The following is a 24,831-nucleotide window of genomic DNA, read 5'->3' as shown; positions in this document are numbered from 1 at the left end:
AATCCCAATTTCCAAAAAACCAAAATCCAAAAAATCCCAGTCCCAAAATCCCCAATTCCCAAAAAAATCCCAATTTCCAAAAACCCAAAATCCAAAAATTCCACTCCCAAAATCCCCAATTCCCAAAAAAATCCCAATTTCCAAAAAACCAAAATCCAAAAAATTCCAGTCCCCAAATCCCCAATTCCCAAAGAATCCCAATTTCCAAAAAACCCAAATCCCAAAATCCCGGTCTCAAAATCCCAATTTCCCAAAAAGCCAAAATTCTAAAAATCCCAAATTCCCAAAATCCCCAATTCCCAAAAAAATCCCAATTTCCAAAAAAATCCAAATTTCCAAAAAATCCCAATTCCTAAAAATCCCGGTCCCAAAATCCCCAATTCCCCAAAAATTCCCAATTTCCAAAATCCAAAAATCCCAGTCCCCAAATCCCCAATTCCCAAAAAATCCCTATTTTCAAAAAACCAAAATCCCAAAAATGCCAGTTCCCAGATCCCCAATTCCCAAAAAATCCCAATTCCCAAAAATCCCAATTCCTAAAAATTCCAGTCCCAAAATCCCCAATTAGCAAAAAATCCCAATTTCAAAAAAACTGAAATTGAAAAATTCCAGTCCCAAAATTCCAATTTCCCAAAAAGCCAAAATCCAAAAAATGCCAGTCCCAAAATCCCCAATTCCCAAAATAATCCCAATTTTCTAAAACACCAAAGTCCTAAAATTCCCATCCCAAAATCCCCAATTCCCAAAAAATCCCAATTTCCAAAAACCCAAAATCTAAAAATCCCGGTCCCCAAATCCCCAATTCCCAAAAAAATCCCAATTTCCAAAAAATCCCAATTCCTAAAAATCCCGGTCCCAAAATCCACAATTCCCAAAAAATCCCAAATTCCCGAATCCAAAAATTCCCCCCCAAAATTCCAAATCCTCAAAATCCCAAATTCCCAAAAAATTCCAAATTCCCAATTCTGGAAATTCCAAAATCCCAAAAATTCCAAATTCCCAAAAATCACAAATCCCCCAAAAATCCCAAATTCCCAAATCTGGAAATTTGACCCTAAAATTCCAAATTCCCCAAAACCCCAAATTCCCCAAAACCCCAAATTGAAAATATTCAATTCCACAAAAACCCCAAACCCCCAAATTTCTAAAAGTCACAAATCAGAAATTCCCAAGGGTCCAAAAATCCCCAACTCCAAAATTCCAGAAATGATTCCCAAAAATCCCAAATCCCTCAAAATTCCAATCCTAAAAACCCGAATTTCCCAAAACCTGAAATGGCCAAAAAATCCCAAATCCAAAAGATGAAATTCCCCGAAAACCCCAAATTCCACAAACCCGTCCAAAATTCAATCCCACAATCCCAAATTCTCAAAAAAAATCAAAATCTCCCCAAAATCCCAAATTCCCAAATCTGGAAATTCCCCCCAAAAAATCCCAAATTCCCAAAAAATCCCAAATTCCCAGATCTGGAAATTCCAAATCCTCAAAATCCCAAATTCCCCAAAAACCCCAAATTCCCAAATCTGGAAATTCCCCCCAAAATCCCCAATTCCCAAAATCCCAAATTCCCAGATCTGGAAATTCCAAAATCCCAAAAATTCCAAATCCTCAAAATCCCAAATTCCCAAAAAATCCCAAATTCCCAAATCTGGAAATTCCCCCCCCCCAAAAATCCCAATTCCCAAATTCCAAAAAAAAAATCCCAAATTCTCAAATCTGGAAATTCCCCCCAAAATTCCAAATCCTCAAAATCCCAAATTCCCAAAAAATCCCAAATTCCCAAAAAATCCCAAATTCCCAAATCTGGAAATTTGACCCCAAAATTCCAAATCCTCAAAATCCCAAATTCCAAAAAAATCCCAAATTCCCAAATCTGGAAATTCCCCCCCCCTAAATTCCAAATTCCCAAAAAATCCCAAATTCCCAAAAAATCCCAAATTCCCCAAAAGTCCCAAATTCCAAAATCTGGAAATTTGGCCCCCAAAAAATCCCAAGTTCCCAGAATCCCAAATTCCCCAAAAATCCCAAATTCTCAAATCTGGAAATTCCAAAATCCCAACAATTCCAAATTCTCCAAATCCCAAATTCCCAAAAAATCCCAAATTCCCAAAAAATCCAAAATTCTCAAATCTGGAAATTCCCCCCACAAAATTCCAAATTCCAAAAAAAATCCCAAATTCCCAAAATCCCAAATTCCCAAAATTCCCAAATGTGGAAATTCTCCGCCAAAATTCCAAATCCTCAAAATCCCAAATTCCCAAAAAATCCCAAATCCCCCAAAAATCCAAAATTCCCAAATCGGAAATTTGACCCCAAAATTTCCAAATTCCCAAAAATCCCAAATTCCCAAAAAATCCCAAATTCCCAAATCTGGAAATTTGCCCCAAAAAAATCCCAATTCCCAAAATCCCAAATTCCCCAAAAATCCAAAATTCCCAAAAAATCCCAAATTCCTCCCCCAAAATTCCAAATTCTCAAAATTCCAAATTCCAAAAAAAATCCCAAATTCCCAAATCTGGAAATTTCCCCCCAAAATCCCAAATTCTCAAAATCCCAAATTCTCAAATGTGGAAATTTCCCCCCAAAAATTCCAAATCCTCAAAATCCCAAATTCCCAAAAAATCCCAAATTCCCACATCTGGAAATTTGCCCAAAAAAATCCCAAATTCCCAAAAATCCCAAATCTAAAAAATTCAATTCCCCAAAAACCCCAAATTCCCCAAATTCTTCCAAAATTCAATCCCACAATCCCAAATCCTCAAAATTCCAAATTCCCCAAAAATCCCAAATTCCCAAATCTGGAAATTCCAAAATCCCCAAAAATTCCAAATCCTCCAAATCCCAAATGCCCAAATCTGCAAATTCCAAAATTGCAAAAATTCCAAATCCTCAAAATTTGAAATTCAAAAAAAAAATTCCAAATGCCCCAAAAACCTAAAATTTCCAAATCTGGAAATTCCGCCCCAAAAAGTCCAAATCCTCAAAATCCCAAATTCCAAAAAAATTCCCAAATTCTCAAATCTGGAAATTTACCCCAAAAAATTCCAAATTCCCAAAAATTCCAAATTCCCAAAAAATCCCAAATTCCAAAAAAATTCCCAAATTCCCAAAAAATCCCAAATTCCCAAATCTGGAAATTTGCCCCCAAAATTCCAAATCCTCAAAACCCCAAATTCCAAAAAAATTCCCAAATTCTCAAATATGGAAATTTACCCCAAAAAATTCCAAATTCCCAAAAATCCCAAATTCCCAAAAAATCCCAAATTCCTCCCCAAAAATTCCAAATTCTCAAAATTCCAAATTCCAAAAAAAATCCCAAATTCCCAAATCTGGAAATTTGCCCCCCAAAAATCCAAATTGCCAGAAATCCAAAATTCCAAAAAAATTCCAAATTCCCAAATCTGGAAATTCCCCCCAAAATCCCAAATTCCCAAAAAATCCCAAATTCCCAAATCTGGAAATTCCAAAATCCCAAAAATTCCAAATCCTCAAAATCCCAAATTCCCAAAAAACCCCAAATTCCCAAATCTGGAAATTCCCCCCCAAAAATCCCAATTCCCAAATTCCCAAAAAATCCCAAATTCTCAAATCTGGAAATTCCCCCCCCAAATTCCAAATCCTCAAAATCCCAAATTCCCAAGAAATCCCAAATTCCCAAATCTGGAAATTTGCCCCAAAAATTCCAAATTCCCCAAAAATCCCAAATTCCCAAAAAATCCCAAATTCCTCCCCCAAAATTCCAAATTCTCAAAATTCCAAATTCCCCAAAAATCCCAAATTCCCAAATCTGGAAATTCCCCCCCAAAATTCCAAATCCTCAAAATCCCAAATTCCAAAAAATCCCAAATTCCCAAATCTGGAAATTCCCCCCCCAAAATCCCCAATTCCCAAAATCCCAAATTCCCAAATCTGGAAATTCCAAAATCCCAAAAACTCCAAATCCTCAAAATCTCAAATTCCCAAAAAATCCCAAATTCTCAAATCTGGAAATTCCCCCCCAAAATTCCAAATCCTCAAAATCCCAAATTCCCAAAAAATTTTGAACAGGAAATTTTGAAATTTGAAAATTTCCGATTGCAATTTTGAGAAATTCCAATGGGGAATTTTGTCAATTTGAGATTCCTGGGCTTGAAAATTTGAATTTTTGGCGATTTTTGCCCGGGAATTTGCCATTTTTGGGGTCAGAATCTCGGAATTTTTCGGAATTTCCGCTCAGGGATTTTGATAATTTGGAATTTTCAGGGTTGGGAATTTTTAAATTTCGGGATTTTTGTGTTTTTCTCACCGATGCCGTGGAAGATGCGGGCGACGGCTCTGCCCGAGAATTCCTGCTCGGGAAACGCCGCCAGGAGCGCCCGAACCTCGGCCCGGAGCTGCTGCTCCTCATCCTGCACAAAAACACCCAAAATTCACCAAAATCAACAAAATCCCACAAAATTCCAAATTCTCCCCCAAAATTCCCCTTTTTTCCCCAATATTTGCCCCCAAATCCCCAATTTTTAGGCCAATTTTGCCCCAAATTTCCCCATTTTCCTCCCAATTCTCCACCAAATTTCTCCCCAAATTCCACCAATTTTTTCCCCAATTTTGCCCCCAAATTTCCAATTTTTGAAGGAAATTTTCTCCCCAAAATTCTCAATTTTTCCCCCAAATTTACCAAATGCTTTCCCCAAAATTCCCAAAATCCCACAAAATTCCCCAAATCCCAGAGCTGCTGCTCCTCATCCTGCACAAAAACACCCAAAATTCACCAAAAATCAACAAAATCCCACAAAATTCCAAATTCTCCCCCAAAATTCCCCTTTTTTCCCCAATATTTGCCCCCAAATCCCCAATTTTTAGGCCAATTTTGCCCCAAAATTCTCAATTTTTCCCCCAAAAATTCCCAGGTTTTTCCCAATTCTCCACCAAATTTCTCCCCAAATTTCACCAATTTTTTTCCCAATTTTGCCCCAAAATTTCCAATTTTTGAAGCAAATTTTCTCCCCAAATTGTCCATTTTCCCCAACTTTCCCCATTTCCCACAAAACTTCCAAATGGTTTCCCCTAAATTCCAAATTTTCTATAAAAATTCCCAATTTTCCCCCAAAATTCCCCTTTTTTCCCCAATATCTGCCCCCAAATCCCCAATTTTTAGGCCAATTTTGCCCCAAAATTCTCAATTTTTCCTCCAAAATTTTCAATTTTTCTGCCCAGATTTTCCCAGGTTTTTTCCCAATTCTCCACCAAATTTCTCCCCAAATTCCACCAATTTTTTCCCCCAATTTTGCCCCCAAATTTCCAATTTTTGAAGGAAATTTTCTCCCCAAAATTCTCAATTTTTCCCCCAAATTTACCAAATGCTTTCCCCAAAATTCCCAAAATCCCACAAAATTCCCCAAATCCCAGAGCTGCTGCTCCTCATCCTGCACAAAAACACCCAAAATTCACCAAAAATCAACAAAATCCCACAAAATTCCAAATTCTCCCCCAAAATTCCCCTTTTTTCCCCAATATCTGCCCCCAAATCCCCGATTTTTAGGCCAATTTTGCCCCAAAATTCTCAATTTTTCCCCCCAAAATTCTCAATTTTTCTCCCCAGAATTTCCCAGGTTTTTTCCCCAATTCTCCACCAAATTCCTCCCCAAATTTCACCAATTTTTTCCCCAATTTTGCCCCAAAATTCTCAATTTTTCCCCCCAAATTTCCCATTTTTTTCCCTAATTCTCCACCAAATTTCTCCCCAAATTCCACCAATTTTTTTCCCCAATTTTGCCCCCAAATTTCCAATTTTTGAAGCAAATTTTCTCCCAAAATTGTCCATTTTCCCCAAGTTTCCCCATTTCCCACAAAACTTCCAAATGGTTTCCCCAAAATTCCAAATTTTCTATAAAAATTCCAAATTTTCCCCCAAAATTCCCCTTTTTTCCCCAATATCTGCCCCCAAATCCCCAATTTTTAGGCCAATTTTGCCCCAAAATTCTCAATTTTTCCCCCCAAAATTCTCAATTTTTCTCCCCAGAATTTCCCAGGTTTTTTCCCAATTCTCCACCAAATTTCTCCCCAAATTTCACCAATTTTTTTCCCCAATTTTGCCCCAAAATTCTCAATTTTTCTCCCCAGAATTTCCCAGGGTTTTTTCCAATTCTCCACCAAATTTCTCCCCAAATTCCACCAATTTTTTCCCCAATTTTGCCCCCAAATTTCCAATTTTTGAAGCAAATTTTCTCCCCAAATTGTCCATTTTCCCCAAATTTCCCACGAAATTTCCAAATGCTTTCCCCAAAATTCCCCAAATCCCACAAAATTCCCAAAATCCCAGAGCTGCTGCTCCTCATCCTGCCCAAAAACACCCAAAATTCACCAAAATCAACAAAATCCCACAAAATTCCAAATTCTCCCTCCAAATTCCCCTTTTTTCCCCAATATTTGCCCCCAAATCCCCATTTTTAAGGCAAATTTTGCCCCAAAATTCTCAATTTTTCCCCCAAAATTTCCCATTTTTTTCCCTAATTCTGCACCAAATTTCTCCCCAAATTCCACCAATTTTTTCCCCAATTTTGCCCCAAAATTTCCAATTTTTGAAGCAAATTTTCTCCCCAAATTGTCCATTTTCCCCAAGTTTCCCCATCTCCCACAAAATTTCCAAATGGTTTCCCCAAAATTCCAAATTTTCTATAAAAATTCCCAATTTTCCCCCAAAATTCCCCTTTTTTCCCCAATATCTGCCCCCAAATCCCCAATTTTTAGGCCAATTTTGCCCAAAAATTCTCAATTTTTCCCTGAATTTCCTCATTTTTCTCCCCAGAATTCCCAGGTTTTTTCCCAATTCTCCACCAAACTTCTCCCCAAATTTCACCAATTTTTTCTCCAATTTTGCCCCCAAATTTCTCAATTTCTCTCAATTTCCCCCCCATTTTTCCCATCAAAATTCCTCAAATTTTTCCCTCCTTTTCCCCATTTTTTCCCCAAATTTCTCAATTTTTCCCTTTTTTTCCCCCACAATTCCCCAATTTTTCCAGTTTTTTCCTCCTTTTCCCCCAAATTTCTCAATTTTCCCAATTTTCCCCCCATTTCTTCCCATTTTTTCCTCCTTTGCCCCCATTTCTTCCCCAAATTTCTCAATTTTTTCCCATTTTTCCCCCAAAATTCCCCGAATTTTTTCCATTTTTTTCTTCTTTTCCCCCATTTTCCCCCCAATTTTCCCCCCATTTTTCCCTGAAAATTCCTCAATTTTTCCCAGTTTTTCCCTCCTTTCCCCCATTTTTTTTCCCAAATTTCTCAATTTTTCCCTCAAAATTCTCCATTTTTTTTCCAATTTTTCCCTCCTTTCCCCCATTTCTTCCCCAAATTTCTCAATTTTTTCCCAATTTTCCCCCCATTTTCCCCCAAAATTCCCCAATTTTTTCCTTTTTTTTCCCCCATTTTTCCCCAATTTTCCCTATTTTTTCCCCCATTTTTTCCCCAAAAATTCCCCAATTTTTTCCTTTTTTTTCCCCCATTTTTCCCCCAATTTTCCCTACTTTTTCCCCCATTTTTTCCCCAAAAATTCCCCAATTTTTTTTCCAGTTTTTTTCCTCCTTTTCCCCCAAATTTCTCAATTTTTCCCAATTTTCCCCCATTTTTCCAGTTTTTTTTCTCTTTTCCCCCATTTTTTCCCCAAATTTCTCAATTTTTCCCAATTTCCCCCCATTTTTCCCATCGAAATTTCTCAAATTTTTCCCTCCTTTCCCCCAATTTTTTCCCCAAATTTCTCAATTTTCCCCATTTTTCCCCCAAAATTCCCCAATTTTTTTCCATTTTTTTCTCCTTTCCCCCCATTTTTCCCCCCAAAATTCCCCATTTTTTTTCCAGTTTTTTCCTCCTTTTCCCCCAAATTTCTCAAATTTTCCCAATCTATTCCTCCTTTCTCCCATTTTTTCCCAAATTTCTCAATTTTTCCCAATTTCCCCCCAAAATTCCCCAATTTTTCCCAGTTTTTCCTCCTTTCCCCCCATTTTTCCCCAAATTTCTTAATTTTTCCCAATTTCCCCCCATTTTTCCCATCAAAATTCCTCAAATTTTTCCCTTCTTTCCCCCATTTTTCCCCAAATTTCTCAATTTTTCCCAATTTCCCCCCATTTCCCCCCAAAATTCTCCAAATTTTTCCCAGGTTTTTCCTCCTTTCCCCCATTTTTCCCCCAAATTTCTCAATTTTTCCCATTTTCCCCCCAAAATTCCCCACATTTTTTCCTTTTTTTTCTCCTTTTCCCCCATTTTTTCCCCAAAATTCTCAATTTTTCCCCCCAAAATTCCCCAAATTTTTTCCTTTTTTTTCCTCCTTTTCCCCCAAACTTGACCCAAATTTCTCAATTTTTTCCAATTTCCCCCCATTTTTCCCATGGAAATTTCTCAAATTTTTCCCTCCTTTCCCCCATTTTTTCCCCAAATTTCTCAATTTTTCCCAATTTTCCCCCATTTTTCCAGTTTTTTTCCTCTTTTCCCCCATTTTTCCCCAAATTTCTCAAATTTTCCCAATTTTTCCCCATTTTTCCCATCAAAATTCCTCAAATTTTTCCCTCCTTTCCCCCATTTTTTTCCCCAAATTTCTCAATTTTTCCCATTTTCCCCCAAAATTCCCCAATTTTTTCCATTTTTCCCTCCTTTCCCCCATTTTTCCCCAAATTTCTCAATTTTTTCCCATTTTCCCCCCCAAAATTCCCCCAAAATTTTTCCATTTTTTTCCTCCTTTTCCCCCATTTTTTCCCCAATTTTCCCCCCATTTTTCCCCAGATTTCTGAATTTTCCCCATTTTTTCCTCCCTTCCCCCCATTTTCCCCCAAATTTCTCAATTTTTCCCAATTTTCCCCCACTTTTCCCCAAAATTCCCCAAATTTTTCCTCCTTTTCCCCCATTTTTTCCCCAACTTTCTCAATTTTTCCCAATTTTTCCCCATTTTTCCCATCAAAATTCCTCAAATTTTTCCCTCCTTTCCCCCATTTTTCCCCCAAATTTCTCAATTTTTCCCACAAAATTCCCCAAATTTTTTCTGGTTTTTTCTCCTTTTCCCCCCTTTTTTCCCCCAATTTCTCAATTTTTTCCCATTTTCCCCCCAAAATTCCCCAAATTTTTTCCATTTTTTTCTTCTTTTCCCCCATTTTCCCCCCAATTTTCCCCCCATTTTTCCCTGAAAATTCCTCAATTTTTCCCAATTTTTCCCTCCTTTCCCCAATTTTTTTCCCCAAATTTCTCAATTTTTCCCTCAAAATTCTCCATTTTTTTTCCAATTTTTCCCTCCTTTCCCCCATTTCTTCCCCAAATTTCTCAATTTTTTCCCAATTTTCCCCCCATTTTCCCCCAAAATTCCCCAATTTTTTCCTTTTTTTTTCCTCCTTTTCCCCGATTTTTTCCCCAATTTTCCCTATTTTTTCCCCCATTTTTTCCCCAAAAATTCCCCAAATTTTTTCCAGTTTTTTCCTCCTTTCCCCCCATTTTTCCCCAAATTTCTCAATTTTTCCCAATTTCCCCCCATTTTTCCCATCAAAATTTCTCAAATTTTTCCCTCTTTTTCCCCATTTTTCCCCCAAATTTCTCAATTTTTCCCCCAAAATTCCCCAAATTTTTTTCCAGATTTTTCCTCCTTTTCCCCCCTTTTTTCCCCAAATTTCTCAATTTTTCCCAATTTTTCCCCATTTTTCCCATCAAAATTCCTCAAATTTTTTCCTCCTTTCCCCCCATTTCTTCCCTACATTTCTCAATTTTTCCCATTTTCCCCCAAAATTCCCCAAATTTTTTCCAGTTTTTTCTCCTTTTCCCCCATTTTTTCCCCAAATTTCTCAATTTTTCCCAATTTCTCCCCATTTTTCCCATCAAAATTCCTCAAATTTTTCCCTCCTTTCCCCCATTTTTTTCTCCAAATTTCTCAATTTTTCCCATTTTCCCCCAAAATTCCCCAATTTTTTCCATTTTTCCCTCCTTTCCCCCATTTTTCCCCAAATTTCTCAATTTTTTCCCATTTTCCCCCCCAAAATTCCCCCAAAATTTTTCCATTTTTTCCTCCTTTTCCCCCCATTTTTTCCCCAATTTTCCCCCCATTTTTCCCCAGATTTCTGAATTTTCCCCATTTTTTCCTCCCTTCCCCCCATTTTTCCCCAAATTTCTCAATTTTTCCCAATTTTCCCCCACTTTTCCCCAAAATTCTCAATTTTTTCCCCCCAAAATTCCCCAAATTTTTTCTGTTTTTTTCTCCTTTTTCCCCATTTTTCCCCAAATTTCTCAATTTTTCCCAATTTCCCCCCATTTTTCCCATCAAAATTCCTCAATTTTTTCCCTCCTTTTCCCCCTTTTTTCCCCAAATTTCTCAATTTTTCCCAATTTTCCCATTTTTTCCAATCAAAATTTCTCAAATTTTTTCCTCCTTTCCCCCCATTTCTTCCTTACATTTCTCAATTTTTCCCATTTTCCCCCCAAAATTCCCAAATTTTTTCTGTTTTTTTCTCCTTTTCCCCCAATTTTTTCCCCAAATTTCTCAATTTTTCCCCATTTTTCCCATCAAAATTCCTCAAATTTTTCCCTCCTTTTTCCCCATTTTTCCCCCAAATTTCTCAATTTTTCCCCTAAATTCCCCAAATTTTTTCCAGATTTTTCCTCCCTTTCCCCCCCTTTTTTCCCCAAATTTCTCAATTTTTCCCAATTTTCCCATTTTTTCCAATCAAAATTTCTCAAATTTTTTCCTCCTTTCCCCCCATTTCTTCCCTAAATTTCTCAATTTTTCCCATTTTCCCCCCAAAATTCCCCAAATTTTTTCTGTTTTTTTCTCCTTTTCCCCCATTTTTTCCCCAAATTTCTCAATTTTTGCCAATTTTTCCCCATTTTTCCCATCGAAATTTCTCAAATTTTTTCCTCCTTTCCCCCATTTTTCCCCCCAAATTTCTCAATTTTTCCCATTTTCCCCCCAAAATTCCCCAAATTTTTTCTGGTTTTTTCTCCTTTTCCCCCATTTTTTCCCCAAATTTCTCAATTTTTCCCAATTTCCCCCCATTTTTCCCATCAAAATTCCTCAATTTTTTCCCTCCTTTCCCCCATTTTTCCCCCAAATTTCTCAATTTTTCCCCCAAAATTCCCCAAATTTTTTTCCAGATTTTTCCTCCTTTTCCCCCCTTTTTTCCCCAAATTTCTCAATTTTTCCCAATTTTTCCCCATTTTTCCCATCGAAATTTCTCAGATTTTTTCCTCCTTTCCCCCATTTTTCCCCCCAAATTTCTCAATTTTTCCCATTTTCCCCCCAAAATTCCCCAAATTTTTTCTGGTTTTTTCTCCTTTTCCCCCCTTTTTTCCCCAAAATTCTCAAATTTTCCCAATTTTTCCCCATTTTTCCCATCAAAATTCCTCAAATTTTTCCCTCCTTTCCCCCATTTTTTCCCCAAATTTCTCAATTTTTCCCCCAAAATTCCCCAAATTTTTTCCATTTTTTCCCCCAATTTTCCCCCCATTTTTCCCCAATTTTTTCCAATTTTTTCCCCCTTTTCTTTCCCCCCAAATTTCTCAATTCCCCCCATTTTCCCATCTTTTCCTCCTTTCCCCATTTTTCCCCCCAAATTTCTCAATTTTTCCCAATTTTCCCCCACTTTCCCCTCAAAATTCCCAAATTTTTTCCCATTTCTTTTCCCCCATTTTTCCCCAAAAATTCCCCAATTTTTTTCCAGTTTCTTTCCTCCTTTTCCCCCATTTTTTCCCAATTTTCCCCCTTTTTTGCCCCCAAAATTCCCCAAATTTTTTCCTTTTTTCTTTCTCTTTTCCCCCCATTTTTGCCCCAAGTTTCTGAATTTTTTCCCAATTTTTCCCCCATTTTTCCCCTAAAATTCCCCAATTTTTTCCCATTTTTTTCCTCAATTCCCCCGATCGATTTTTTCCCATTTTTCCCCAATTTTCACCTCTGGAATTTGGGGATTTTCTTCCTCCTCCTCCTCATCCTCGTCCCTGAGGAAAAGCTCCCGGAGCCGCTCCCGCAGCCGCCGCTCCTGCAAATCCCGCGGGGCCGACGCGACGCTGAAATCCAGAAAAAATCCCGAATTTTCCCTTAAAAAAACGGGAATTTTGGAGGGAAAAAATCGGGAATTTTTGGGAAAAAAATTGGGACTTTGGGAGAGAAAAAATTTGGGAATTTTGGGAGAAAAAAAGGGACTTTTTGGTTAATAAAATGGGAATTTTAAGGAAAAAATTCGGGAATTTTGGGGAAAAAAATTGTGAATTTTCGGGGAAAAATTTGGGTGTTTTGGGGGAAAAAAAGGGAATTTTGGGGGGAAAGATTTGGGAATTATAAGGGGAAATGAGGGAATTTTGGGGAAAAAATCGGGAATTTTGGGGTAAAAAACATGGGAATTTTGGGGAGAAAGTTTAGGAGTTTTGGGGAAAAAAAGGGAATTGTAGCGAAAAATTTGGGGAATTTTGGGGGAAAAATTTTGGGAATTCTGGGTGAAAAATTTGGGAGTTTTGGGGAAAAAAATGGAAATTTTGGGAAAAAATTAGGGACTTTTGGGGAAAAATTTTGGGGAAAAATTTTGGGAATTTTGGGGAAAAATTGGGAATCTTTGGGGAAGAATTTTTGGAATTTTAAGGGGAAAAAAGGGAACTTCGGGGAAAAAAGGCAATTTTGGAAAAAAAAAAGGGAATTTTTTGGTTAACAAAATGGGAATTTTGGGGAAAAGATTTGGGAGTTTTTGGGTTTAAAAAATGGGAATTTTGGGGGGATTTTTTTGGGTTTTTTAGAGCAATTTTGGGATTGGTTTTGGAGGAATTTTGGGATTTTTTGTGGCATTTTTTGGGATTTTGTTGGAGAAGCTTTGGGAGATTTTTGGGATTTTTGGGAATTTTGGCAGGAAAAGCTCCCGGAGCCGCTCCCGCAGCCGCCGCTCCTGCAAATCCCGCGGGGCCGACGCGACGCTGAAATCCAGAAAAAATCCCGAATTTTCCCTTAAAAAAACGGGAATTTTGGAGGGAAAAAATTGGGAATTTTTGGGAAAAAAATTGGGACTTTGGGGGGAAAAAATTCGGGAATTTTGGGAGAAAAAAAGGGATTTTTTGGTTAATAAAATGGGAATTTTGGGGAAAAAATTTGGGAGTTTTTGGGTTTAAAAAATGGGGATTTTGGGGGGATTTTTTTGGGTTTTTTAGAGCAATTTTGGGATTGGTTTTGGAGGAATTTTGGGATTTTTTTTGTGGCGTTTTTTGGGATTTTGTTGGAGAAGCTTTGGGAGATTTTTGGGATTTTTGGGAATTTTTTCAGGAAAAGCTCCCGGAGCCGCTCCCGCAGCCGCCGCTCCTGCAAATCGCGCGGGGCCGACGCGACGCTGAAATCCAGAAAAAATCCCGAATTTTCCCTTAAAAAAACGGGAATTTTGGAGGGAAAAAATCGGGAATTTTTGGGAAAAAATTTGGGACTTTTGGGGGGAAAAAATTTGGGAATTTTGGGAGAAAAAAAGGGATTTTTTTGGTTAATAAAATGGGAATTTTAAGGAAAAAATTCGGGAATTTTGGGGAAAAAAATTGTGAATTTTCGGGAAAAATTTGGGTGTTTTGGGGGAAAAAAAGGGAATTTGGAGGGAAAGATTTGGGAATTATAAGGGGAAATGAGGGAATTTTGGGGAAAAAATCGGGAATTTTGGGGTAAAAAACATGGGAGTTTTGGGGAGAAAGTTTAGGAGTTTTGGGGGAAAAAAGGGAATTGTAGGGAAAAATTTGGGGAATTTTGGGGGAAAAATTTTGGGAATTTTGGGTGAAAAATTTGGGAGTTTTGGGGAAAAAAATGGAAATTTTGGGAAAAAATTAGGGACTTTTGGGGAAAAATTTTGGGGAAAAATTTTGGGAATTTTGGGGAAAAATTGGGAATCTTTGGGGAAGAATTTTTGGAATTTTAAGGGGAAAAAAGGGAACTTCGGGGAAAAAAGGCAATTTTGGAAAAAAAAAAGGGAATTTTTTGGTTAACAAAATGGGAATTTTGGGGAAAAGATTTGGGAGTTTTTGGGTTTAAAAAATGGGAATTTTGGGGGGATTTTTTTGGGTTTTTTAGAGCAATTTTGGGATTGGTTTTGGAGGAATTTTGGGATTTTTTGTGGCGTTTTTTGGGATTTTGTTGGAGAAGCTTTGGGAGATTTTTGGGATTTTTGGGAATTTTTTCAGGAAAAGCTCCCGGAGCCGCTCCCGCAGCCGCCGCTCCTGCAAATCCCGCGGGGCCGACGCGACGCTGAAATCCAGAAAAAATCCCGAATTTTCCCTTAAAAAAACGGGAATTTTGGAGGGAAAAAATCGGGAATTTTTGGGAAAAAATTTGGGACTTTGGGGGGAAAAAATTTGGGAATTTTGGGAGAAAAAAAGGGATTTTTTTGGTTAATAAAATGGGAATTTTAAGGAAAAAATTCGGGAATTTTGGGGAAAAAAATTGTGAATTTTCGGGAAAAATTTGGGTGTTTTGGGGGAAAAAAAGGGAATTTGGAGGGAAAGATTTGGGAATTATAAGGGGAAATGAGGGAATTTTGGGGAAAAAATTGGGAATTTTGGGGTAAAAACCATGGGAATTTTGGGGAGAATGTTTAGGAGTTTTGGGGAAAAAAAGGGAATTTTAGCAAAAAATTTGGGGAATTTTGGGTGAAAAATTTTGGGAATTTTGGGTGAAAAATTTGGGAGTTTTGGGGAAAAAATTTGGGAATTTTTGGGGAAAAGTTTGGGAAATTTGGGAAAACAACATGGGGAATTTTTGGGTAAAATAATAAAAATTTTGGGGAAAAACTTTGGGAATTTGGGGAAAAAATTTTGGAATTTTGGGGACAAAATTCAGGAATTTTGGGGAAAAAATTTGGGAATTTCGGGGAAAAAAATGGAAATTTTTGGAATTTTAAGGGGAAAAACTGGGAACTTTTTGGGAAAAAATTTGGGAATTTTGGGGGAAATATTTTGGGAATTTTGGGGGAAAAAAGGAAATTTTGGGGGAAAATTTGGGAATTTTTTGAGAAAAAAAGAGAATTTTTGGGGAAAAAACTTGGGAGTTTTGGGGGGAAATAACTTGGGAATTTGAGGGGAAAAACTTGGGAATTTTGGGGGAAAAGGAAAGGGGATGTTTGGAGCAAAATTTGGGTATTTTGCGGGAAAAAAGGGAAGTTTTGGGGAAAAATTTTGGAATTTTGGGGGAAAAAGAGGGAATGTTTGGGGAATAAAAGGGAAATTTTTTGGGGCAAAATTTTGGAAATTTTGGGAAAAAAAAATTGGGAATTTTTGGGGAAAAAATTTGGGCTTTTTGGGGAACAGACGGAAAATTTCTGGAATTTTTTCTTGAGTTTTTTGAAGAAATATCATCCAGTTGCCGGATGAACGCAATAAAATTTGCGGAGACTTTTTTGGAAAAGCAGCGTTGATTTTTGAGATGAATTTTAAGATTTTTCCCAGAATTTTAAAAATTTTGGATGGAATTTTTTTGAGGATTGTTGCGAATTTGGGAACTCTCACCTGTGGAAGATTTTCTTTGGAATTTTCAGGATTTTGGTCTGAAATTTTTGGGATTTTTCCACGGATTTTTTTGTGATTTTTCTTTAAGAATATTTCTATTTTTCCATAGAATTATTTTCATTTTCCCATGGAATTTTTGCCATTTTTTAAAGGAATTCCAAAATTTCTCCATTGAATTTCTTTTTTTCAAGGATTTTTTTTGGATTCTCTACAGAATTTGGAAACTTTTTTTCAGGATTTTATTTTTGGATTTTTCTATCGAATTTTCGATGGAATTTTTGAGAATTTTTAAAATTTTTAAATTGAAAAAATTGAAAAATTTTTAAAAATTTATGATTGAATTTTTGGGTGAAATTTTCAGGATTTTTGGGATTTTTCCACGGATTTTTTTGTGATTTTCCTTTAGGAATATTTCTATTTCTCCACGGAATTATTTTCATTTTCCCACAGAATTTTTGCCATTTTTTAAAGGAATTCCAGAATTTTCCCATTGAATTTCTTTTTTTCAAGGATTTTTTTTGGATTCTCCACAGAATTTGGATTTTTTTTTTCAGGATTTTATTTTCGGATTTTTCGATGGAATTTTCGATGGAATTTTTGGGAATTTTAAAAATTTTTAAATTCATGGAATTTTTAGGAATATTGAAAATTTTTAAATTTAAAAAATTTAGAAATTTTTAAAATATTTTCCAATGAACTTTTGGGTGAAATTTTCAGGATTTTTGGGATTTTTCCATGGATTTTTATGAGATTTTCCTTTAGGAATATTTCTATTTTTCCATAGAATTATTTTCATTTTCCCACAGAATTTTTGCCATTTTTTAAAGGAATTCTAAAATTTCTCCATTGAATTTCATTTTTTCAAGGATTTTTTATGGATTCTCTACAGAATTTGGAAACTTTTTTTCAGGATTTTATTTTTGGGTTTTTCTATCGAATTTTCTATGGAATTTCTGGGAATTTTTAAAATTTTTAAATTGAAAAAATTGAAAAATTTTTAAAAATTTTTGAATGAATTTTTGGGTGAAATTTTCAGGATTTTTGGGATTTTTCCACGGATTTTTTTGTGATTTTCCTTTAGGAATATTTCTATTTTTCCATAGAATTATTTTCATTTTCCCACAGAATTTTTGCCATTTTTTAAAGGAATTCCAGAATTTTCCCATTGAATTTCTTTTTTTCAAAGATTATTTTGGATTCTCCACAGAATTTGGATTTTTTTTTTTCAGGATTTTATTTTCGGATTTTTCGATGGAATTTTCGATGGAATTTTTGGGAATTTTAAACATTTTTAAATTCATGGAATTTTTAGGAATATTGAAAATTTTTAAATTTAAAAAATTTAGAAATTTTTGAAATATTTTCCAATGAACTTTTGGGTGAAATTTTCAGGATTTTTGGGATTTTTCCACGGATTTTTTTGTGATTTTCCTTTAGGAATATTTCTATTTTTCCACAGAATTATTTTCATTTTCCCACGGAATTTTTGCCATTTTTTAAAGGAATTCCAAAATTTCTCCATTGAATTTCTTTTTTTCAAGGATTTTTTTTAGTTTCTACAGAATTTGGGCTGTTTGTCTGTCGGGATTTCATTTTTGGATTTTCCGATGGAATTTTCGATGGAATTTTTAGGAATTTTTAGAATTTTAAAATTCAAAACATTGGAAAATTTTTAAAAATTTTTGAATGAATTTTTGGGTGAAATTTTTCGGTATTTTTGGGATTTTTCCATGGATTTTTATGAGATTTTCCTTCAGGAATATTTCTATTTTTCCATAGAATTATTTTCATTTTCCCACAGAATTTTTGCCATTTTTTAAAGGAATTCCAAAATTTCTCCATTGAATTTCATTTTTTCAAGGATTTTTTATGGATTCTCTACAGAATTTGGAAATTTTTTTTCAGGATTTTATTTTTGGATTTTTCTATCGAATTTTCTATGGAATTTTTGGGAATTTTTAAAATTTTTAAATTGAAAAAATTGAAAAATTTTTAAAAATTTATGAATGAATTTTTGGGTGAAATTTTTCGGTATTTTTGGGATTTTTCCACGGATTTTTTTGTGATTTTCCTTTAGGAATATTTCTATTTTTCCATAGAATTATTTTCATTTTCCCACAGAATTTTTGCCATTTTTTAAAGGAATTCCAGAATTTTCCCATTGAATTTCTTTTTTTCAAAGATTTTTTTTGGATTCTCTACAGAATTTGGAAACTTTTTTTCAGGATTTTATTTTTGGGTTTTTCTATGGAATTTTCTATGGAATTTTTGGGAATTTTTTAAACTTATAAATTCAAAATACTTAAAATTTTTTTAAATTCTTGGAATGAATTTTTCAATGAATTTTTCGGTATTTTTGGGTTCTTTAGGAACTCTCACCTGTGCAAGATGTGAAATATTTTTTACAAAATTTTTAAAATTTTTAAAGAATTTAAAAATTTTTTCAAATTTTTCCAATGAATTTCTGGGTGGAATTTTTCGGTATTTTTGGGTTTTTTAGGAACTCTCACCTGTGGAAAATCTGGAAATTTTTCTTCGGAATATTCAGGATTTTGGCTGAAATTTTTGGGATTTTTCCACGAAATTTTTTTGGATTTTAATTGAGAAATATTTCAACTTTTCCATAGAATTATTCTCATTTTCCCACAGAATTTTTGCCATTTTTTAAAGGAATTCCAGAATTTCTCCATTGAATTTTTTTTTTTCAAGGATTTTTTTTGGATTCTCTACAGAATTTGGGGATGTTTATTTTTCAGGATTTTATTTTTGAGCTTTTCTATGGAATTTTCTGGAATTTCTTAGATTTTTAAATTTAAAAAATTTAAAACATTTTTTAAAACTTTTCCAATGAATTTTTGGGTGAAATTTTTCGGTATTTTTGGGTTTTTTAGGAACTCTCACCTGTGGAAGATGTGGATGATTTTCTTTGGAATTTTCAGGATTTTGGCTGAAATTTTTTAGGCTTTTTTTCCATGAAACTTCCAGGGCTTCTTTTGAAGTTTCCAAGGAATTATTTTTCATTTTTTCTCGGATTTTTTGAAGTTATTTCAGATTTTCTTTTTTTTTTTTTTTTTTTCTGGGATTTTTCCGAGTTATTTCAGGGTTTTTTTTTACTTTTTCAAGGATTTTTTAGGGATTTTTTTCAGGAATTTTTTTTTTTTTTTTTTAATTTTTTCAAGGATTTTTTAGGGATTTTTTTCAGGATTTTTTGGTTTTTTTTTTTTTATTTTTTCAAGGATTTCTAAGGGATTTTTTTTCAGGAATTTTGGGGGTTTTTTTTATTTTTTCAAGGATGTTTTAGGGATTTTTTTTCAGGAAGTTTTGTGGGTTTTTTTTATTTTTTTCAAGGATTTTTTAGGGATTTTTTTCAAGAATTTTTGGGTTTTTTTTTTTTTGTTTTGTTTTTTTTTCAAGGATTTTTAGGGATTTTTTTCAGGAATTTTTGTTTTTTTTTTTTTTTATTTTTTCAAGAATTTTTTAGGGATTTTTTCAGGAATTTTTAGGGGTTTTTTTTATTTTTTTCAAGGATTTTTTAGGAATTTTTTTCAGGAATTTTTGGTTTTTTTTTTTTTTTAATTTTTCAAGGATTTTTTAGAGATTTTTTTCAGGAATTTTTGGGGTTTTTTTTTTATTTTTTTCAACGATCTTTTAGGGATTTTTTCCAGGAATTTTTGGTTTGTTTTTTTATTTTTTCAAGGATTTTTTAGGGATTTTTTTCAGGAATTTTTGGTCCGTTTGTTTTTGGTTTTTTTTTTTTTTTCAAGGATTTTTAGGGATTTTTTTCAGGAATTTTTGGAGCTTTTTTTATTTTTTGTAGAATTTTTTAGGGATCATTTTCAGGAGTTTTTAGGGGGTTTTTTATATTTTTTTCAAGGATTTTTTAGGGATTTTTTTCAGGAATTTTTAGGGTTTTTTTTTAATTTTTCAAGGATTTTTTAGGGATTTTTTTCAGGAATTTTTAGGGTTTTTTTTTAATTTTTCAAGGATTTTTTAGAGATTTTTTTCAGGAATTTTTGGGGGTTTTTTTTTTATTTTTTCAAGGATTTTTTAGGGATTTTTTTCAGGAATTTTTGGAGTTTTTTTTTATTTTTTGTAGAATTTTTTAGGGATCATTTTCAGGAATTTTTAGGGGGTTTTTTATATTTTTTTCAATGAGCTTTTAGGGATTTTTTTCAGGAATTTTTGTTTTTTTTTTTTTAATTTTTCAAGGATTTTTTAGAGATTTTTTTCAGGAATTTTTGGGTTTTTTTTTTTTAATTTTTTCAAGGATTTTTTAAGGATTTTTTTCGGGAATTTTTTGGTTTTTTTTTTATTTTTTTCAAGGACTTTTTAGGGATTTTTTTCAGGAATTTTTTTTTTTTTTTTTTTTTTTTTTTTTTTTTCCCAAGGATTTTTTAGAAATTTTTTTCAGGAATTTTTGGGGGTTTTTTATATTTTTTTCAACGATCTTTTAGGGATTTTTTTCAGGAATTTTTGGGGTTTTTTTTTATTTTTTCAAGGATTTTTTAGGGATTTTTTTCAGGAATTTTTGGTTTTGTTTTTTTTTTTTCCCAAGGATTTTTTAGAGATTTTTTTCAGGAATTTTTTGGGGTTTTTTTTTTATTTTTTTTCAACGATCTTTTAGGGATTTTTTTCCAGGAATTTTTGGTTTGTTTTTTTATTTTTTTCAAGGATTTTTTAGGGATTTTTTTCAGGAATTTTTGGGGTTTTTTTTGTTTTTTTTTTTTTTGTTTTTTTTTTTTTCAAGGATTTTTAGGGATTTTTTTTCAGGAATTTTTTGAGTTTTTTTTTATTTTTTGTAGAATTTTTTAGGGATCATTTTCAGGAATTTTTGGGGGGTTTTTTATATTTTTTTCAAGGATTTTTTAGGAATTTTTTCCAGGAATTTTTGGGGTTTTTTTTTTTATTTTTTTTCAACGATCTTTTAGGGATTTTTTTTCCAGGAATTTTTGGTTTGTTTTTTTATTTTTTTCAAGGATTTTTTAGGGATTTTTTTCAGGAATTTTTGGGGTTTTTTTTTATTTTTTTTTCAACGATCTTTTAGGGATTTTTTCCAGGAATTTTTGGTTTTTTTTTTTTTATTTTTTCAAGGATTTTTTAGGGATTTTTTTCAGGAATTTTTGGTTTTTTGTTTTTTTTTTTTTCCCAAGGATTTTTTAGGGATTTTTTCAGGAATTTTTGGGGGTTTTTTTGTATTTTTTCAAGGATTTTTTAGGGATTTTTTTCAGGAATTTTTTTTTTTTTTTTTTTTTTTTTATTTGTGTTTTTTTTTTTTTCCCAAGAATATTTTAGGGCTCTTTTTCAGGAATTTTTGGGGGTTTTTTTTAGAGATTTTTTTCAGGAATTTTTGGGGGGTTCTTTTTCATTTTTTTCAACGATCTTTTAGGGATTTTTCCCAGATATTTTTGGTTTGTTTTTTTATTTTTTTCAAGGATTTTTTAGGGATTTTTTTCAGGAATTTTTAGGGGTTTTTTTTAATTTTTCAAGGATTTTTTAGGGATTTTTTTCAGGAATTTTTGTTTCTTTTTTTTTTTTTACTTTTTCAAGGATTTTTTAGAGATTTTTTCAGGAATTTTTGTGGGTTTTTTTTATTTTTTCAAGGATGTTTTAGGGATTTTTTCAGGAATTTTTGGGGTTTTTTTTTATTTTTTCAAGGATTTTTTAGGGATTTTTTTCAGGAATTTTTGGGGTTTTTTTTATTTTTTTTATTTTTTTCAAGGATTTTTTAGGGATTGTTTTCAGGAATTTTTGGAATTTTTTTTATTTTTTGTGGAATTTTTTAGGGATCATTTTCAGGAATTTTTTTTTTTTTTTTTTTTTTTTTTTTTTTCAAGGATTTTTTAGGGATTTTTTTCAGGAATTTTTGGGGGTTTTTTTTTATTTTTTTCAAGGATTTTTTAGGGATTTTTTTCAGGAATTTTTGGAGTTTTTTTTGTTTTTTTTTTTTTTGTTTTTTTTTTTTTTTCAAGGATTTTTAGGGATTTTTTTCAGGAATTTTTGGGTTTTTTTTTATTTTTTTCAAGGACTTTATAGGGATTTTTTTCAGGAATTTTTGGTTTTTTTTTTTTATTTTTTCAAGGATTTTTTAGGGATTTTTCAGGAATTTTTGTGGGTTTTTTTTTATTTTTTCAAGGATTTTTTAGGGATTTTTTTCAGGAATTTTTGTTTTTTTTTTTTTTTTTAATTTTTCAAGGATTTTTTAGAGATTTTTTTCAGGAATTTTTGGGGGTTTTTTTTTATTTTTTTCAACGATCTTTTAGGGATTTTTTTCCAGGAATTTTTGGTTTGTTTTTTTTTTTTTTTTTTCCAAGGATTTTTAGGGATTTTTTTCAGGAATTTTTGGAGTTTTTTTTATTTTTTGTAGAATTTTTTAGGGATCATTTTCAGGAATTTTTAGGGGGTTTTTTATATTTTTTTCAAGGATTTTTTAGGGATTTTTTTCAGGAATTTTGGGGGTTTTTTTTTATTTTTTCAAGGATTTTTTAGGGATTTTTTTCAGGAATTTTTGTTTTTTTTTTTTTTTTAATTTTTCAAGGATTTTTTTAGAGATTTTTTTCAGGAATTTTTGGGTTTTTTTTTTATTTTTTCCAACGATCTTTTAGGGATTTTTTTCAGGAATTTTTGGAGTTTTTTTTATTTTTTGTAGAATTTTTTAGGGATCATTTTCAGGAATTTTTGGGGGGTTTTTTATATTTTTTCAAGGATTTTTTAGGGATTTTTTTCAGGAATTTTTTTTTTTTTTTTTTTTTTTTTCAAGGATTTTTTAAGGATTTTTTTCAGGAATTTTTGGGTTTTTTTAGGGATTCTCACCTGTGGAAGATGTGAATTGTTCCAATTTATTTCAGAAATTTTTTATTTTATTTCTTCAAGGATTTTTTCGGGATTTTTTCAGGAACTTTTGGGTTTTTTTATTTTTTTCAAGGATTTTTAGGGATTTTTTCCAGGAATTTTGGGGGTTTTTCAGAGTTCTTTCAGGGTGTTTTTTTTTAATTTTTTCAAGGATTTTTTAGAGATTTTTCCAGGAATTTTTGGTTTTTTAGGGCTCCTCACCTGTGGAAGATGCGAAAGCTCGTCCCTCTCCCTCCTCCTGCCCCAGGAGTTGAGAAATTCGCAGACAAAATCCAAATCCCGCGGCCTCAGATCCCCCCGGGCGCGGAAACGCAACGAGAGCTCCCCGAATTGCAGCTGGATCCCCGAGCTCCTGCAGGCTGCAACCCCAAAACATCAAATCCACAAATATCCCGGAAAATTCCGGCAGAATTCACACAAAATTCCCGCAAAATTGTCCCAGAATGGGCCCAGAGTTCGCCCAAAAATCTCCTGGAATTCTCATGGAAATTTCGCTCAAAATTCCACTGAAAATTCTCCCAAAGTTCCCAAAAATCCCCCCAAAACTCTCCTGAATTTCCCACGAAATTCCCGAAAAATTCTCCTAAAATTCCCGCACAATTTTCCCAAAATTCCCCTCCAGAATTCCCTCCCAAATTTCCATGGAAATCGCTCCAAATTGACCCAAATTTTCCTGTACAATTTCACCAAAATTCTCCTGAAAATCCCCCAAGTTGTCCCAAAAATCTCCCAGAATTCCCCCAAAATTCCCAAGGAATTCCCTCCAAAATTCCCATGGAAATCCCTCAAAATTCCCCTGAAAATTCTCCCAAAATTCCCTCAAAATCCCCCCAAAATTCTCCCAAATTTCCCACAAAATTGCCCCAAAATTCTCATAAAATTCCCACACAATTTTCCCAAAATTCCCCTCCAGAATTCCCTCCCAAATGTCCCAAAATTTCTCCTAAAATTCCACCAAAATTCTCCTGAAAATCCCCCCAAATTCTCCCAAAAATCTCCAAGAATTCCCCCAAATTCTCATGAAATTCCCTCTAAATTTCCCCCAAAATCCCCAAGGAATTCTCTCCAAAATTCGCATGAAAATCCCTCAAAATTCCACCAGAAATTCCCCCAAAATTCTCTAAAAATCCCCCCAAAATTCTCCCAAATTTCCCACAAAATTCCCTCCAAAATTCCCATGGAAATCCCTCAAAATTCCCCTGAAAATTCTCCCAAAATTCCCTCAAAATCCCCCCAAAATTCTCCCAAATTTCCCACAAAATTCCCTCAAATTCTCATAAAATTCCCACACGATTTCCCCAAAATTCCCCTCCAGAATTCCCTCCCAAATGTCCCAAAATTTCTCCTAAAATTCCATCAAAATTCTCCTAAAATTCCCCCAAATTCTCCCAAAAATCTCCAAGAATTCCCCCAAATTCTCATGAAATTCCCTCAAAATTGTCCCAAAAATCTCCCACAATTTCTCCAAATTCTCCCAAGGAATTCCCTCAAAATTTCCCCCAAAATTCCCTCAAAATCCCCCCAAAACTCTCATAAAATTCCCACACAATTTTCCCAAAATTCCCCTCCAGAATTCCATCCCAATCATCCTAAAATTTCTCCTAAAATTCCATCAAAATTCTCCTGAAAATCCCCCCAAATTCTCCCAAAAATCTCCCAGAATTCCCCCAAATTCTCATGGAATTCTCCCAAAATTCCCAAAGAATTCCCTCCAAAGTTCCCCTGAATTCCCTCAAAACTCCTCTGGAAATTCTCCCAAAATTCCCTCAAAATCCCCCCAAAATTCCCCCAAATTTCCCACAAAATTGCCCCAAAATTCTCCTAAAATTCCCACACAATTTCCCCAAAATTCCCCTCCAGAATTCCCTCCCAATTATCCCAAAATTTCTCCTAAAATTCCACCAATGTTCTCCTGAAAATCCCCCCAAATTCTCCCAAAAATCTCTCAAAATTCCTCCAAATTCTCCCAAGGAATTCCCTCAAAATTCTCATAAAATTCCCCCCAAAATTCTCCCAAAATTCTCATAAAATTCCCCCCAAAATTCTCATAAGATTCCCACACAATTTTCCCAAAATTTCCCTCCGGAATTCCATCCCAATCATCCTAAAATTCCTCCTAAAATTCCATCAAAATTCTCCTGAAAATCCCCCCAAATTCTCCCAAAAATCTCCCAGAATTCCCCCAAATTCTCATGGAATTCTCCCAAAATTCCCAAAGAATTCCCTCCAAAATTCCCCTGAATTCCCTCAAAACTCCTCTGGAAATTCTCCCAAAGTTCCCTCAAAATCCCCCCAAAATTTTCTCCCAAATTTCCCACAAAATTGCCCCAAAATTCTCCTAAAATTCCCACACAATTTTCCCAAAATTCTCCTCCAGAATTCCCTCCCAAATTTCCATGGAAATCGCTCCAAATTGACCCAAAATTTCCCTACAATTTCACCAAAATTGTCCCTAAATTTCTCCTAAAATTCACCCAAATTCTCCAAAGGAATTTCTTCAAATTCTCCCAAAAATCTCCCAGAATT

At 33.8% G+C, this 24,831-nt stretch overlaps 1 protein-coding gene across 1 annotated transcript in view; it reads right to left on the bottom strand.

The window, feature by feature from the left end:
* Window positions 1-24,831, bottom strand: part of LOC132083782 (uncharacterized) — a 38,840-nt gene that overhangs the window by 1,783 nt on the left and 12,226 nt on the right. Inside the window, exons 2-4 of the mRNA XM_059488668.1 lie at window positions 22,507-22,664; window positions 11,892-12,006; window positions 4,286-4,388 (exon numbers count right to left, since the gene is read on the bottom strand). Of these exons, the coding sequence (XP_059344651.1) occupies window positions 4,286-4,388; window positions 11,892-12,006; window positions 22,507-22,664 (376 nt within the window). The remainder of the gene's footprint in view (window positions 1-4,285; window positions 4,389-11,891; window positions 12,007-22,506; window positions 22,665-24,831) is intronic.

The sequence above is a fragment of the Ammospiza nelsoni genome, chromosome 1 (genome assembly GCF_027579445.1).
Source record: "Ammospiza nelsoni isolate bAmmNel1 chromosome 1, bAmmNel1.pri, whole genome shotgun sequence".
NCBI lineage: Eukaryota > Metazoa > Chordata > Aves > Passeriformes > Passerellidae > Ammospiza > Ammospiza nelsoni.
The sequence above is the reverse complement of the archived record's forward strand: the minus strand, read 5'-3'. Positions and strand labels throughout refer to the sequence as shown.